Consider the following 16,080-nt stretch of genomic DNA (forward strand, 5'->3'; position numbering starts at 1 on the left):
GTAGCTGTGGAGATGAGGCAGCAGCTGTATTTGCGGAGGAACTCGCAGGATGAAGCAGCCTTGCCTTGAAACAAAATCCTGGCTGGCCCAATGTGTGGTGAGCTTTACCAACGCTGCTCGCTCACGAGTAATGACTTCTTTTTGTGCCCCTCCAGGGGTAGTGCTGGCTTTTTGCCATCCACAAACTCACAGCTTGTGCTTCCTCCATCCAGTCCTCCCTGAACGGCCGTTCCCTGCCATTGTGGCGGCGACAGGAGCGAGCCCCCACCTCGGGGGACTCCGGCGCTCAAAGCCTTGTTGCTCACAGAGCTGTTGGCCGCCAGCCGGGCTGTGGAGCACGAGCAAGCGGCTCTGCTGCTCCGGGAAGGGCCCCGCGGCCGGGGGAGGCAGCTGGCAGCGTTATTTGGGGAAAAGCTTCATCGTTTGAAGTGCACAGCCCTCAGCTGCCGGACGGACGGCATGCAGGCCGGCTGGAGGAACTCATTCAAACCTCCGCTCCAGCGCAGCCCTGGGACATCTGTGTTCAGCACATACCCTAAGCACTGCTCTGAGGCTAAACGAAATTCCCTGTACAAGTCAGTGAGTCCTTGAATGCTTTCCTGAAACAGAAACCTACGGAGCTGTTTCTGTTGTGTTCCAGCTCGGTTCGCAGCCGGGAACTCCTCTGCTGGTTCTCAGAAGTCAAATAACTTGATACCGTCTTATCTGTAGATATCCCTTAGCAATTTTTTTTTTTTTTTTTTGTCACACTCCCACAAAAATATGAGGGTTCTATAGGACAGTCATAACGAGGAGCGAGGAATTTGTTGATTCCGGAAACTGGCATTGCAAATAACACCTCCTCCCGGCGTGCCCCTCCGAGCAGGAACGGTCGGACGAGCCCCCCAGGCAGCCCCTGTACTTCACTCCCAGCTTTCACTCCCCATTTTGTGACCAAAGCCCACTGCTCCTTCCCATGGTCGTTTCTTTTAGGGGAACAAGGTGACCCGTGAGACGCCAAGGTCATCCTGCCCTGTGGAAAGATTGTTTTTGCTCCTCTGACACCAGCAAAGCTGATCTTTACGTTTGAGATCCCACATAATGCCCACGTCTGTCTCGCACCGCGCTGCGAGCGGAAGGTCTTTGCCCTGGAGATGAAAGCAGCGGGAGCAACAGCCACCCACGGCAGCGGGGAAGGACAACCACTGCTCCCACGCAGCCCCAGCCTCTGCAGGGCTTCAGCTCTCCCAAGTCTGCGCCCACGTCTTCAGCGCGGTGGAAATTTTGACAGCTCATCCCCATGCCCTGAGAAGAGGTGGGATCACGGGATAGCCTACACCACACGCGGGGAAAGACCTAGTGAGTGCCCCGTGAGCACAGCGGCTGGATCACAGGGCAGGGGACCTCTGCGAACAAGAGGTGCTGAATCACGGGCTAGGTCGTTCCTGGGTGATGTCACGCCAGTGCGCAGCACGCGAAACTGGGTGAAAGAAGAACTGGGGCTTGGTCTTGTCAGAGCTGGCTTGTTCTTTCAGGTTCAGAGTCATGAGGTGGGGAATGTCCACTCCTATTCTTATCTTCCAAGTTTACCAACTAAAAAGTCCTCCTCTTAACTTCTGGGAAGATCAAGAGAAGTCCAATAAAATCACCTACCAAGCTCCCGCAGCACAGAAGGAAGTAGAGAGAGAGACACAAACAGAAACCAGCATCGGGGAATCTGTGCGATCTGGGTCTGAACAAGCACGTTGGAGCACATCCCTGAACTTTCCCGCCCTTTGTCTAATCCCTTGTGCTTCGTAGCCCTTAAACCCCTGTGCCCGAGACTCGGCGCCGCACCTGGACCACCCCATGCACGTCCTCGCTGAGCTCCCGCCCTCGTGGCACCAGCGTAGGGAAGGTGTCGTTCCCTGCACTTCCACGGAAAAAGGCTCAGGTCTCCCGGCTCCGCTCCCCCGTGTTACAGCACAGCTGGAGCCCCGCGATGCTCGGGGCAGCTGGGGAAAGCCCCAAACGGAGCTCGGGCCGCTGCTGGCGCTTGGCGCGTTGGAGGCCTGGTGCTCTTCCCGCGGGGAGCGGCGATGCGGGACAGCCCGTGCCACAACCGGCGCCTCGATCCTTCCCCGTGTCGATACGGCACCGCCAGGTCTCTGATCTCCAATCCTGCTGAGTCACTCGGGCACAGCAGGCTGGTCTAGCCCTCTCCCAAAACGTTGTGTAAGATGGAAAAAGCCGTTGCTTTTAAAGGGCAAGCAAACCGTTGCTTTGGGAAGGCTGATTTTATGCTGACCCGGATGATGCTACATAAAGAACTTGTGGTGCCGAGCAGTGAGGGTGTTGTGTAAGGCCATCGTAGCTGCAGTCGTTGCAAGCTTCCTGACCCCGTTTCCCAGAAAACTGATGTAAGCTGAAAGGCATCAGAAGGTTTACTGATATATTCTGGTTTTCTTCAAGCTAGGAGGAGGCAGTGCCCAGATCTGAGCGCTACAGGCTCAATACCTCGGGAGCACATTCAGGGGAGCCAAACCATGGCTGAACAAACAGAAGGCATGTGCTTCAGCTGAGTGCGACCCTGACGGGTGGATGAACTCCTGTGAGTGACCTTCTCAGTAAGTTTCGCAGGGCAAAAGCAAGCGTTTCTGTGAAGGACAGCTGTCCTCCGACACTTGCTTGGAAGCGAACGCTGGAAATAAGTGAAAACTGCAGCGGTGTGCTCTGGAACCACCACGAGATCCAAGGTTTTGTTAGACAATTCCATGCAAGCGTTTCTTTAGCTCCCTTTTTATCGACTGACTCGGTGCTACAGCCCCGTCTGAACAAGGCTGCTGGGTCCTAAATACTCCCAAATCATGGGATGGTTTGGGTTGGAAGGGACCTGGAAGATCATCCTAGTCCAACCCATGGGCAGGGTCACCTTCCACTAGACCAAGTTGCTCAAAGCCCCGTCCGATAACTGCATCTACGTGGGGAGGTGGTGGATGAAAGGTGCCGCCACCGGTTCTCGCCTTGCTCAGCGGCAGGCAGCAATAATTTGCTTTTTTGGAACACGCTTACTGCAAAGACCTCTGAACACCTCCGAAACGTGGAACCTAGAAAGCTTGTCACGTTTTACGAGGGGGAAAGAAGGGCCCTTCGGCTGGGCAGTGAGGGAAGGGGCCGGAGGGGGGGAAGCAACTGCACCCTGAGGCCAGACGTGGCTCTGAAGCGGGGACCCTTCGGCGACACTTGCAGGGTCAGCAGGCTGCCAAAGCCTTTACCAGGAATAATAGCGCCAAACCAAACGGTTTCCTTTCCATTAATGTTTTTCATTAAAAGGATTTATTGGTCAGATTCTGGTTTTGGTCAACACGAGGCAAAAATTAAAAGCAATAGGAGGAAAAGTGAGGAGGAGGCAGAGTTTCACCCAGCTCTGGCCGGCTGCAGGTCGGTGGTCATGAGTCGCGCTCGGCCCGAGAGCCCTCGGTCCATCTCCTCGCCGGACATGCCGAACCGACACCAACCCGCCGTGGGGCTGCCCGCTCCTCACCTCTCGGTTCCCCCCGCCCGCCCGGCCCAGGCTGGGAACGGGTCACACCGACTGCGCCTCCTCGTGCTTGCTCTTTGGGACGTCCCGCGCTCGGGAAGCTCCTTAAACACGGAAGGGAACAGAAACGATAAAGCGAGGAGGGGAAGAAAGGAAGGCAGGGGAAGGAGAGGAGACCCCCATGGGAGAAAAGCACTTTCCAGGTCCCACACGTGTGGCCAAGCCTGGTGGCACCGGAACCCGGCCATGGTGCTGCGAGAGGAGACCTCTGCGCAACGCCCCGGTGCGGCCAGCACCCTCGCCGGTGACGTGGAGCCGGTCGGTGCACCGCAGTCACCGTTTTCTGTAAAAAAAGGGATGAATTTCTTCTGCTCCTCCTGCCCGTTTTGAGCCTTCGCCCCCTGGGAGCCGATGGGAGGCTCAGACAGGAACAAACGTGTACGAGGACCTGCAGCAAAGGAGGACTGGGAAATAATAGCGGGGTGAGCGAAAGCTGGGGGACTGCGTCCAGCCCGGCAGCATCGCCACCGCTGCCGTACCGGGTGGGGCTGTGGCAATGGCTTTGTCCTGAGCACCACGGCCCCTGCCCGTGGCAGGGGACCTCTCTCAGGTCACATTCTCTGTCACCCCAGTTCGGGTCCCCCTGAGCTGAGCACAGCTCGGTTTGCCCTGCACCCTTCGGCTGTCGCTCAGCTCCCGCTCTTGGACGCGACCTCTGCGTCCCCGGCGCGGCTGGCACTCGCCGCCCGCAGCGCTGGCGCCGGGGCAGCTCGGTCCCATCGTCAGGTCACCGCAGGAATAGCACACGCGGCAGCCAGAGACGAGTCGCAGCAGGGAAAGCCTGGGCACGCAACACAGGGGATTAGTCAGAAGGGAAAAAAAAAAAACCCCAAACCCTACAATCAGAAGAAAATCGATGTATGTGTCAAAAGAAGATAAAATTGGTGCCTCTTTGGAATAGTGATGGGCGAATTCAAACACGTTCGGTGTGTGCTAGTGCTCCCCCAGTCCTCTCCCACAGCATCCGGAGGGCTCGGCCCCCTGGCAACCACCGAGCACCGCGGGAGGGCCGGCGGTGAAGAACCACTTCGAGCAAAACAGAAACGGGGGGAGGGGGACTCTTTTGACAAGCAGGATTACGCGTTTGCGCTGGGCACCGCCCCTCTGCACACCTCCAAAATTCCCCCCCTCGGCTTCCTCTAGCGATCCCGGCTCTCCTCCTTCGCGACGGCGAGGCGTGAGCCAGCTACGCGTGATCTCACCAGAAAAACTCCCGCTGACTCCTTCAATGACACCATTAGTCACTCACCTAGCCCCGTTTCAGACCCTCCAGCACTGGGCCGGCGCACGGGGTGTTCTCGCTGCATTGAAGCGTAACGTGCCCGAACCGCTCCTGCGGCGAGTGAGTCGGCTCCTGCCGGCAGCGGTTTCGTGGCTTTGCGGCGCCGCCGGCACCCTGAGTCATCGCCACACCTGGCTGCGGCGAGAGGCGCCGGAGTCAGCCCCTGGCACAGATGGAACACGCGGCCGTGCCTCAGCTGTTTAAATAAACTAGTGGTTTTGTGTTTTTTTGTGGTGGTGGTTTTTTTTTTTTTTTTCCTCCCCATTTCAAGTATTTAACAGCGTAGGGTGACAGGGAAGCCCGACTCAGAGACCAGCGTGGGCTTGGCCTTCTGACGTAGTGCTCATAGCACTTGGGAAGATTATCGTCTGTGTTCTAAACAGCTGAGTCATCCCCGGGAAAGAGCTACATCCACATTTAAATGTTACCGTGAACTTGTCCTCAGCTGCAGCTTAGAAGGAAAAAAGTCATTTAAATTGTTAGGAAGAAGCTCACGCTGCCGACAGTTCCTCTTCTCTCGCCGGGCTTTGGAAACTTCAGTGAAAACCAACTGGGGTTTTTATCCTTTTCAGTTCTTTCACCTTTTCAACTCATTAAACTCGTGATCAACGCAAGGTTGGTCTGTGACCCCCCCCCTCCGTGGCTGGGTGCGGGGAGAGCGGGGGGGTCAGCTCCGCTCGGTGCTCATGCAGGCTTTTGCAGCAAAGCTTTTCCTGGAAACCAAGCAGGACTCGTGTGCTGGGGTGTTGGACGCCGTTATAAAGGTCAATATTTACCAGAAAGATCCCCCACTGTCACATTATCCACGAGTCCCCGCGAGGAGAAGCTTCGCTGGGCAGAAATTCCAACTAACTCAGCACAAGGGGACCTGGGTTGGGGGGCAGCTGCGGCCAACGGCAGCTGAGGGACCTGGGGAGAGATAAACCGCCTGCAAACACACCGGTGCCCAAAACGTCACCTGCATGGGAAGGTCCCAAAGGGACGCTCCGACCTGCCGGCGCTGGGTTGTAGCAGACCGACAGCCACCGCCAGGTCCAAACCGCCTGGGCAGAGCAACGTAACGACACGTGGGTGCTCACGGGACGTCCTGGAAGAGCGAGTCACGCTGGTAGCTCTGAGCCGGGGAGCTGCCGGATGGCACAGGGCAGCACCGCCGGTCCCAGACCCTCCCTCCTGGTTGCTCCGGCCGACAGCGGTGGGAGCCCGGCAGCGCAGAGCTCGTCTGACACCGGCTGGGCCGTCCCCAGTTGTTCAACCGTCCTCTCCCGCTCCGGCGAGCTGAGGTCTGCAGCCCCCCGCTGCAGTCTGGCACGGCACGCGGGTGACGGACGCCCGTCGTCTCCCCTCCAAGGAGAAGTCGGACGCGGTTGACCCGCGCTGGGTGCCGGCAGGGCCATGGGGGCTCGGCAAGGCTTCGCTTCTCAGCGAGGGAGCCGGGCAGCTCCTCCCCCTCGCACCACCTACACGTGGGGGGTGTCGGACCCCCTGGGGTCACAGCGGTGGGACGCGAACCCTTGCAAACCTTTGGGTGGGGGCAAGCCTACGAAAGCATCCGCTGCGTTTGCTGTATCTGAATGGACAAAGGATCTGGGCAGGCTGATGTCCAGATGGGACAGAGCACTCATGATGTCGAATAAAACCCCCCAAACCCCCCTCCTCTGCACCGGCATTCATCAGGAAAGATGTTTCTTGGGGCTGTTCTCCAGGCCAGGGCTGGCCCAGCTGGGAGGACACGTGCTGGGGGAAGTGGGCGATCGCTGCCCAGGCCGTTTAGCAGCCGCGGGGCTCTGGCACCGCTCAGTGTGTTGACACGGGGAGATGAACTCGGCCAAACACGACTCTGCTTCGGCCCCTGCCAGTGCCTGGTCGGACCTGGACTCCCGTGGAGCCCCCAGCCACGGGAAGCTGCCGGTGAGCAGAGCCACAGCTCAGCCGGGAGCCCAGGGACCGGAGCTGGCTGCCTTCTGGCAGCTGATGGCAGCCTCCAGCCTCTGCCCTGGGTTTTGCTGGGCTGGTGAGGAGGGCAGCAAGCTCCGGGGGCAACAAGCTCCGAGGGCAGCACAGGGTGTCCCAAGACCCCGAGCTCAGCCACAGTGCCCCACGGGCACTTCCATCTCAGGACTGAGGTCTTTTATTACAAAAGAATACACAGAAAAGGCACCTCTTTCTCTGGAAAAATCACCCAACTAAACGAGCATCCAAGATAATGCTTATCAGCTTCTTGCCCATAATACTTACATTTTCCCTCCCCCTCCTGCCCGACTCTCATGGTCAATATGTATTTCAAGAAGCCAGGATGGTGTGGACAAAGAGCAGTTCCCACCCCAACAGCCCTCCGTTCCTGCTCTCCTTTAGCCCAAGGACACCGACTCCTTCGCGCTGAGTCAGGACCCGCCGCAATGCAGCAGGACGGGAATCCCTCCGGCTGCTCCAGCCATCACCCCATCAGCGCTGGGTGACCTGCCTTGCCCTCTGCCTCGGAGCAAAGCACCGCGCTGCAGCAGTACGGGGTTTCTCGCCGTGCTCCGATGGAAACCCTCCTCACCTCCTGCCCCGGCTGCTCTCGGACCGTGCCATCGGCACTTCTCTGCTGCCAAGGGACTGGGAGTAGGTCACGCCTGGGGATGGAGCTGCAGCTCTGTAGGGCAGAGATTAGACGTGGTGGTAGCCGAGCACTGGAAAGGGGAGTTACGGTCCCTTGCGCAGCCTCCTTTGTAGGACCGCAGGGCCGGGCTTGGCCAAGCCGCGAGGGGAGCGCCAGGCTCAGCCCTGGCTCGCTGCAGAGGTGCGAACGAGGGGTCCCCTCTGCTGCTTTTCAGCCGCTCGCTTCTCTTTGTCCCTGGCTCAAGTGACCCAGGGCGATGTCAGGATCTCTGAGCTGCTTCATCCCCCGAGCCCAACACCGGGGTGAGGCAGCTGCAAGCCTGGGATCCCCAGTCGCAAGCCTGCAGTGCCAGGCAGAAGCGAGCGGACACCCAGGGACTCTGGAGCAGTGAGGAGCAGCGAAAAGGCGAGTGCTGCCCCCAGGATCAGCCCCGTTCGTCCAGCCTGCCCTGGGTGAACAGCTTACTGCAGCAGGAAGAGCCCAGATGTGGCTGTGGGCGGCAAGGGGAGGGTAAATTCCCCTCTGGTACTGGGTTATGTCAGCCTTCCTCGCAGGGGGGGAAGTGTGGGCGCACTTCCACAGAGCACGTGTTTCAGAGTGCTTCCTAGCTGGGGGAAAATATTCTTCTTTTGAACCACAAACTATTTCTGGTAACTACTGAGCTAAAAAAGAGCTATAAAAATGTCAAGTTCATGCAAGTCAGAAGATGCAGGCTCTGTGTCATCATTGCCACAGGCTGGAAAATGCCCAAGGCGGTCACCCTTGTCCACTTCCCCAAGTGACATCTGCAAAGCCTAAACACCCCCCCGCCCCGCCCCGGGGCCTGCAGTCAGCACAAGCTCCCCGAGGCACGGCTCTGGGCTGCCTGTGCTCCCCTTCGCACGCCGCAGCATCCAGCCGGGTGTGGGGACAGACCTGGGGCTCAGGGTGACACGGTTGGGTCGACCCAAGAGACGGGAGGTTCACCCCGGCCGCACCGGCGGCAAATCCCACCGCAGCCGGGCTACGTCCCGCTCGCACGCGGCCTCGCCGTGGGTCACAGAGGCTGGTTTGGGGGGGCCACTGTGTCGTGTGGGTGGCTAATGCGGTGTGATCGTGGGGCGAAGCACTTGCCAAGAGCGGGCGAGGGTGAGTGGAGTCGGGAGATGATGGTCTGGGACTTGCACCCCCACCTTTCTCCTCCAAATGAGACCAGGAAAGGACTCTGGTGACAGAGAATCATGTAATAAAATAACTTCTTTGGTTTCTTTCTTTAGAAAACATCTCTCAAACACCGTATAAAAGGTGTTTCTAAACAGGTAGTTTAGAAATAAATTTAAAGCCGGCTGGACCAGCGACATCAGGGGCGCATCCTACACCCAACATGTCCCAGAAGCAATCAAAACAAATGCAAGTGAATCCTCTGTGGGAAATACTGTTAAGTAACTAAAAAAACCCCCACCAAACCCAAACCCACACAGTTTAAAACAAAGCCAGACAGTTTTCTAAAAAGGGGGAGCTGGGTTCTTCCCCAGAAAAAAAAAAAAGACCCTGGCTGCATGTTTCTCTTCTGGTAAAATATTGGCCCTTGCTGAGTGCTGGAGACCCAGCAGCCACCACCCAGGGAGCTCCCAGGAGCTGCACCGGCCATAGGGACGCTGCTGCTGACAGCATCCCATCCTGGAGACAGGGATGCACCCGCCCGCAGAGCGGCGCCCACCGCAGCTGCCGCAGCACGGCTTAGCCCTGCCCCACCGCTGCTCTCTAACGCTGCGTTTCGAGTTAGGTTTGGAAAGCTTAATAAATTAACGAAGCCTCAGGAGAAAAAAACAAAAACAAAACGAAAACCACAGGGAAAGTTCAGTTCGTGTTCTCAGTGCAGGTGGAAGCGCTTGCGGACCTTCTCCTCGATGGAGTGCAGCTTGGCAGTTCGCAGCGCATCCAGCAGCTCCTTGGTGAGCTCGTAGTGCCCCTCTTTGAGGTGGGTGAGGAAAGCCCTGAACTTCTCCTGGTTGGCCGCCCTGGTCCCCAGCGCCTGCTTCTTCGGTGAGTGCTCCAGGATTTGCTGCAGGCGCTTCAGCTTTCTGAGGGGGATGTTCTGGTAGGCCACGAAGTCTATCATGGCTTGCTCACAGTCGTCGTCTGCTAGAGCTGGTGGGAGAAAAACGCCCAGAGGTTAGAGGGAAGGTGACCATGACACCAGGAGAGCAGGTCACAGGCCTCCCGAGCTTCTCCATGGGACATCTGCCCAGCGAGGCGGTAAAGCCCCATCCCTGGGGACATTCAAGGTCAGGGTGGATGGGGCTCTGAGCAACCTCATCCAGCTAAAGATGTCCCTGCTGGCTGCAGGGGGTTGGACTAGATGCCCTTGGAAGGTCCCTTCCAGCCCAAACCATTCTGTGATCCCGTGACATTGTCCTCATTTGGGCATCGCTCTCCGGCCGTGGCTCAGACGAGGGGGCCCAGCCCAGCGAACCCTGCTGGGAAACCCATCGCCCAGGGTCGGGAGGGTGTTTTAGCTCACATGGCCACGTCCGTCCATGAGGACGAGCTGGGGACCTCCTGCCCCGCTCTGCCCACACACGCGGGCACCCGGCACATCCTTTGCCTAAGTCGGGGGGAAGCGGGAGGGCGGCCGGCTCCGGCGCCGGCACGGTGTGGTGGAACGAGCGGGTCAGAAGCAGCATTTTGCAAGTGGGAAAAAAAAAAAAAGCGTTTAGGAGGAAGAAGAAGGAGGAGGAAAGCATCAAATGCGGCATCGTTAACTGGCCAAAGCCCTTCTCTGCCAGCTGACTGCCCTGGAAGGCCGGGTCCAGCCCTCGCCGCAGGCTGGATTTCCCAGCAGCAGCCCATCCTATAAGGGGCAGTTAGAAAAACAACATGCAAAAGTTCCTGCAGCTGTGAAAAAAGTAAATATACCTTTCTCATGCTCCTCCCTGCCATGGAGTAGGGGAAGAGGGAAACTCCAGAAAAATCTGAAGTGATCGCAATAAGTATTTACTCATGTTGTTTTTCCTGAAAGTTTCTGTTTTCCCACACAGAGTTTTACATCTCAGGACAGGACCAGCCCCCAGGCACAGCCCGGGTCGGGGCTTTTGGACAGACCTAGTCCCAGCTGTTAAAGCGCTGCTGGAACGCAGCGTAAGGAGTGAAATCACAAAGAATTTTTCAAGAGCTCAAGGCCAAACGGTTACTCAATCCAGGAGAGACTAACCCAGTTTCATGCCATTGTAAACTGGGAATGGTTTCACTGGTTACAGTGGGCTGGGTCGGGCTCCTTTGCCCTGACTCTGCCCCTCCTGCAGACTCAGGATTTCTACCAAACTGCTCCTGCGCTCGCCACGCACATGCCCGTGCGCCTCCCACGTGAAATCATGACGAACCGGCCTTAAAAATGCCCCTCGGCTCCCGTTGCTCACCTGCCTCCTCTCGCCCTATAAATAGCTGAAAGGCCGGTCTGGCCGCGGGTGCCGTTGCCTAACGAGCGGCAGCACACGTGCTGCTGCTCTCACCTGACCTCCCCCGGTCCCCGGGACCGCGTCCCACTGATGACAGAGCTTTCCCTCTCCTCTCGCCGGCAGGATCACGCTCCTGGCAAGGAGCTCGTGGGGTGAGTCAGGCTCCGTCAGGAGGAATGTCCCGCGTTGGCGGTGCCCGGAGAGGATGGAAAGGCAAGAGCTCCACTCGCACGCTGCTGGGGGGAACAGCCTCCTTCCTCCGTCCCCACGGAGGAGAAGCTTTTATTGAAGCTCTTCTATCAACCTTCGTCTTGGTGGAAGGAAGACCTTTTTTTTTATACTGGAACAACCTCCCCAGGGACGCGGCGGAGTCCCCATCACTGAAGGTTTTCAGGACGTGGCTAGACATGGTCCTGGGTAATCTCATCCAGGCTCCCTCTCCCCTGAAAGGCTGGACCAGCTGAACTTTCCAAGTCCCTTCCAGCCTGGGCTGTTCTATGGCTCTACGGCTGACTTTTTTTTGGAAGCTCGAGGGTGCAGGTTCAGTGTCACCCCGATCAGTCTCGTTGAATTTGTCTCCCGTCTATCTTGGCTGGATGCTCAGGGTAGAGCGGGTGGTTCCAGTCAGCTGCCTGCCTCACCCCAGCCAACATCAGGCCCTTGAGATGGTTTTCGGTCCCTTTCTCATCCCCTGACTTGTTGGGGGACATGTCACAAAGCACTCCTGGCACCAGCCCATCGCTCTCCCCCGCTCCTCTGCCCTGTGCTTTTCCCAGGAAAGGTTGGACCAGATGATCCTTGAGGTCAAACGATCCTTGAGGTCGCTCCAACCTGCTATTCTGTACTCTACGACCTGTGCCCGCTGGCAGCTCCGGCCCAACCTTCAGCCTCCACCGAGGCTCAGCGCCACGTTTGCGCTGTCACGGTGACACGGTTGACACACGCCTCTACTCTTCACCTAACCCCGGGTCAGAGTCCACCCTACGCTCAGCTCCGACGCACCTTGGACTCTGCTCCGTCCAACCAGCACGAGACAAGGCTGCAGCCGTGCCAAAACCTTCCTGGAAAACAGGCTGGAAGCCCGGCAGAAGCGAGCGCAGGAGGCACAGCCCTTCCCACCGCGCCTGTGTACCTGACCGCCAGCCCTCGGTTATCGCTGCGAGCCGCCAGTGACAGCCGAACGGTTACCAAAACTGTCCTCGTGTCCCGGCATCCCCAGTTATCCCAGTCCCTGATAAGAACTGGCAGGATTTCACCGCCAGCTCTTTGTTCTTGCTGAGCAAGGAGCCTGCAGGGGCTCTGGCTGAGCAGCGGCCGTTGCTTAAGCCCTGCGCCCTGCCCTTGCCCTACGGGACCGACCCTGGAGGGAGAAGAAGGCAGATGGTCTCTATTTTATCCAGAACTACTACTAATTTTGGATCACTCCATGCTTTCACAAGCTATTTCACCTCATTTTGCACCTACGTAGAAAAAAAGTCGCCAGAAAGTTCACTCTCGCCCTGGCAGCATCACGGCCCTGGCATCCCCCCCGGCTCCGCCCGCAGAGCTGCGGCTCACCTGGTCCCTGCGTGCTGTTGCTGCTCCCCAGTCTGCAGGAGGTGCAGAGGGTGTCGTGGTACTGGTTGCCCTGCACGTTGGTCACCTTCCCCTGCTGCTCGCAGTCCTGGTGCGGCTGGCATGGCTTGGTGCTGGAGTTGGAGGAAGAGAAGAAGCCGCGGGGGCAGGCGCGGCACTGGGTGTCCTCGAAGGGGGTACCTGCGCGCGGGGAGGCAAGGGGACAGTCAGCCTGGGGTGACAAGGTGGCAAGGGAGCAGGGGATGATGTCAGCAAAGAGTGCCAGAAACCATTCGAGCACGAGGGTGACGTTTTGGAAGGGATTGTTGCCTGCAGCTCCCCTGGGAAGCGTGTGTCTTCTTGTAGGGCGAAGAGCGGCGCTTCCCCCAGCCATCTCCCAAGGCAAAGCATTTGGCACGTGCTGAGAAACTGCCACCAGCCTCCAGACCCAAGAGGAGATGTCACCTGCTGCTGAAAAAGGGCCACCTCCCAGGCAGGAGACACCAGCTGGGACGGCGGGTAAGCCGAGTGCCAAACCAGCCCTTTGATTCACAGCAGAGTCAAGTGAAAGTAAAAGTTGCCGAGAAGGTGAAAGCTCCGCTCACTTCTGCAGCGCTGCCGTTTCCCACCCAGGCTCCGGGCCAGACCCGCCGCTGCTTCCCCAGGACGGTGCCACGCGAGCAAGATTGCACCCGGGCGTCTTGCACATCCCCTGGGGAAGGGGGAACGGCCCTGCCGGGAGCAAATTTCAGACCCCTTTTCATCTCCTCTTCGCCTATCTAGTTAAGAACAAGGTTTCTACCCTGTTGCAACCCAGGCCGTTGCTTTGGCTTTACCAGGAGAAGCCCTGGCCAGCCCAGCCGAGCACCTCAACACCCGAGCCAGTGTTTGCAAATGGGAAACCCAAAAAAGCAGCCCGTGTCCCCAGAGGGGCCGCACACGGATCCAAAGCACCCGAAAGCCAGCGAGGTCTGCCCCCAGCCCTGCAGCCACCGGGTCCACATCGTCCCCGGCCGGACACAAGCGCTCCCAGCATCCGGGCTGGATGCTCGGTCCTTGCTGGAGGGTTCAGATGGCCGAGCTGGGGCGGCATCATTCCTCACACGAGAAGCTGTTTGTAAAAAATAAATAACAACAACAAAAAAATCAGCTTCCCCTCAAATGCCCCAGCTTGCTCGCGTGGCTCCTCAGTTCTCCAGCCAAATCAGATGTTTAATATCAAAGGGCTTCCCCGCGTTGTTTGCAGACCTAGGGCACCTTTGGTTGCGTTATCGCATCTTGTAAGTCACGCCCCCCTCCAAAAATTAAATCCCAAACCTCAACCATAAGCATCGGCTGAAGACAACAGGTATTTCACCCGGCCTGCGAGCCTGGAGCTCTTCTGTGCCGCACATGGAAGGACTTCAGAAGCCTCCACGCTTCAAGGCACGAAGCTGGTTTTGCGGATGCTGCCCCACACTGTTCTGTTCTACCCAGCTGCGGTTTCCAGACAGAGCCTGGTCCTCGGTGACTCAGGAGACAGCGAGAGAGAAACCCGCTCGTAGGCAACTTGTATTTTTAGAAAGTATATGCACATGCAAATGGGGGCAACCAAGGGACCAGGGAAATTTGTGCTGGGGAAACAACCGAAAAATAACCCCCGTAAAATCTCTCGTGACTTACATCTCACCAGGGGACGGAGTTTCGGACTCGTGAGTCTCCCCCAGGCGTGAGTCGAAACAAGGCTGATTCTGTTGGCTTGGAACCCGTCCCTGGGCTGAATACAGCCTCTCCAAATTGCTCAATAAACCCCACAAAATCCAGCCCCAGAGCTACACACCTTCACCAGCCCTACCCTTGCATCACAAGCAGCCTTCTTCAGTCCGGATAATTCACATTCCCTGCTCCTTGGCTCCCTGCCTGCAAGGGGAAGGGACCTGATGGAGGAGCAAGAGCCCCTCGGACCTTTCTGCCCACCGAGAGCCCCGGCAGGGCGAGCTGCTGCGGCTGCGGGGACGGGGGAACCACCGCCCGGCCCTGCCTGTCGCGGCAGGTGAAGCAGGGAACCAGGATGGCCACGTCCCATCCAAGCGTGGCGCTGGGGGAATTCGAAGGCTCTCAAAGCGAAAGCGGAGGGAAAACCCAAACAAATCCCTCCTTGGAAAAGACGCCAGGGGCAGTTTCACACGCCAGCAAGGACGGCGCTGCGCTGGTGAGCAAACAGGGAGTAGGTCAGGCCATGGGCAATCACCGACCGCTGTATTTCTCCCCGATTTTTAGCTCCAGAGGAGATTTCGGGACGCAACAGCAGCCTCACAAGCAGGCACACCGCTGCTGCAGCCGCCTGGCTAGGGGACTTACCTGGTTTCTCTACCCCGTGGCCCGGCGGACACTCGGAGTGCCTGATGCAGAACTCCAGCTCCGAGTAGTAGCCCTCCCGGCACTGACAGACGCGGTTGTGGGTGGAATTGCACTGCTGCACCTCCACCTGCTTCTCCTCGCAGATGACGTTACAGTACCGGCACTTCTCCAGGTAGTTCCAGTACTGCGTGTAGTGCAAATCCGGGCAGGGCTCGCACACCGTCTGCCTGTCCCTGGTGCAGTGCTGCGCCACGAAGGTCCCCGGCGGGCACTGCTGGCACGTGAGCTTCTCGCTCGTCGCAGCATCTTTCCATTGGTAAGTGGGTTGGGCGCCGCAGCCGAGCTCAGCCAGGAAAAGGAGGAGAGGGGCAAACATCCACTACGGCAAAGACAGCGCAAAGAGCCCTGAGCTCCTGCTGCCTGACAGGATTTGCAGCCGTCAGAGGCGCAAGAAATTATTCCCCCACCTCACGCTCTCCCCAGCCCCAGGGGTAAAACGACGGCGGCGGCGCCAGGGACCAGCCACTGCCCCCCACGTGCCTCCCCATTGCCCTCCGCTTGCCACCCCAGGTGACAAAGCATCCTTCCCAAACGGTGCTGCCCAAACCTGTTTTGGGGCACCTTCACAGCCCCCCGTTTCCCTCTTTCAGTGCTAAAAGCAGCTCCAACACATTCCCCTCCTCTTTCCACCCCAGGCAGCTCCCCACCACTTGGGGTGAGAAACAGAAGGGACATTTTCTAAACTAGCAAACACATAGCGTGCTCTGTAGGGACCCTAAACTTTATCTGGAACCCCCGATACTTGTTCTAGGAGCAGAGAATCCCGGAGTCCCATTTATCCTGCCTTTCCTTTTCAAAGCACACACGCCCAGCCCCTGAGCAGACAGTACGTTACCTTGGATGGATGCCTGAAACTCGGCACGTGGCAGGGCAGCATAGCACCGGGGGCTTCCGAGCGCCGTAGTTAGACGGGGGCTTCCGAGCGCCGTAGTTAGAAACCTGGGGGGACAGAGAGGGTTCCTCAGAGGCTGGTGTTGGCTCTGAGGAGAGTGGCTGGGTTGGAGCTCCTCTCTGTAGCAGCAGTCCCAGTCCAGCCTCCAACTTTAAAGCAAAGAGAGAGAGAAAGAGAGAAAGAGAGAAAGAGAGAGAGAGAGAAAGAGAGAGAGAGAGAGAGCACAGGTAAGGGCTGTTAGGAAAGGCTGAGTTTTCTCACGTGCTTTTCAGCCGGTCCTTCCTCCGAGGGAGATGCCGGCTCTCCCCAGCCCAGGGACAGAAGCAGAGCGCGGCAGAGAACCGGCTTCAC

The 16,080-nt window shown here is 58.2% G+C and overlaps 1 protein-coding gene across 2 annotated transcripts; it reads right to left on the minus strand.

Moving 5' to 3' along the window:
• Window positions 1-9,298: 9,298 nt before the first annotated feature.
• TNFRSF6B (TNF receptor superfamily member 6b) lies at window positions 9,299-15,832 on the minus strand. Of its 2 annotated transcripts, XM_086474588.1 has the most exons (5): window positions 15,780-15,832; window positions 15,673-15,739; window positions 14,778-15,156; window positions 12,441-12,638; window positions 9,299-9,576 (listed from the first exon to the last, which is right to left on the minus strand). In XM_086474588.1, the coding sequence occupies exons 2-5, from the start codon at window positions 15,712-15,714 to the stop codon at window positions 9,299-9,301; spliced, it is 897 nt and encodes a 298-aa protein (XP_086330714.1). In that variant the 5' UTR covers window positions 15,715-15,739; window positions 15,780-15,832. The 2 variants fall into 2 exon arrangements, with proteins under 2 accessions (XP_086330714.1, XP_009944925.2); XM_009946623.2 differs by lacking the exon at window positions 15,780-15,832 and having other exon boundaries at window positions 15,673-15,714.
• Window positions 15,833-16,080: the final 248 nt, after the last annotated feature.

This window comes from Leptosomus discolor, chromosome 17 (genome assembly GCF_034619465.1).
Source record: "Leptosomus discolor isolate bLepDis1 chromosome 17, bLepDis1.hap2, whole genome shotgun sequence".
NCBI classification, from domain to species: Eukaryota; Metazoa; Chordata; class Aves; order Leptosomiformes; family Leptosomidae; genus Leptosomus; species Leptosomus discolor.

Excerpts from the sequence above, each read along its gene's own strand:
- TNFRSF6B (XM_086474588.1), bottom strand. The coding sequence starts at position 15,714 with ATGCTGCCCTGCCACGTGCCGAGTTTCAGGCATCCATCCAAG. Across the intron at positions 12,639-14,777 it reads CCACGGGGTAGAGAAACCAG|GTACCCCCTTCGAGGACACC; the intron begins GTAAGTCCCCTA and ends CCCCGCGCGCAG. Across the intron at positions 9,577-12,440 it reads CAACAGCACGCAGGGACCAG|CTCTAGCAGACGACGACTGT; the intron begins GTGAGCCGCAGC and ends TTCTCCCACCAG.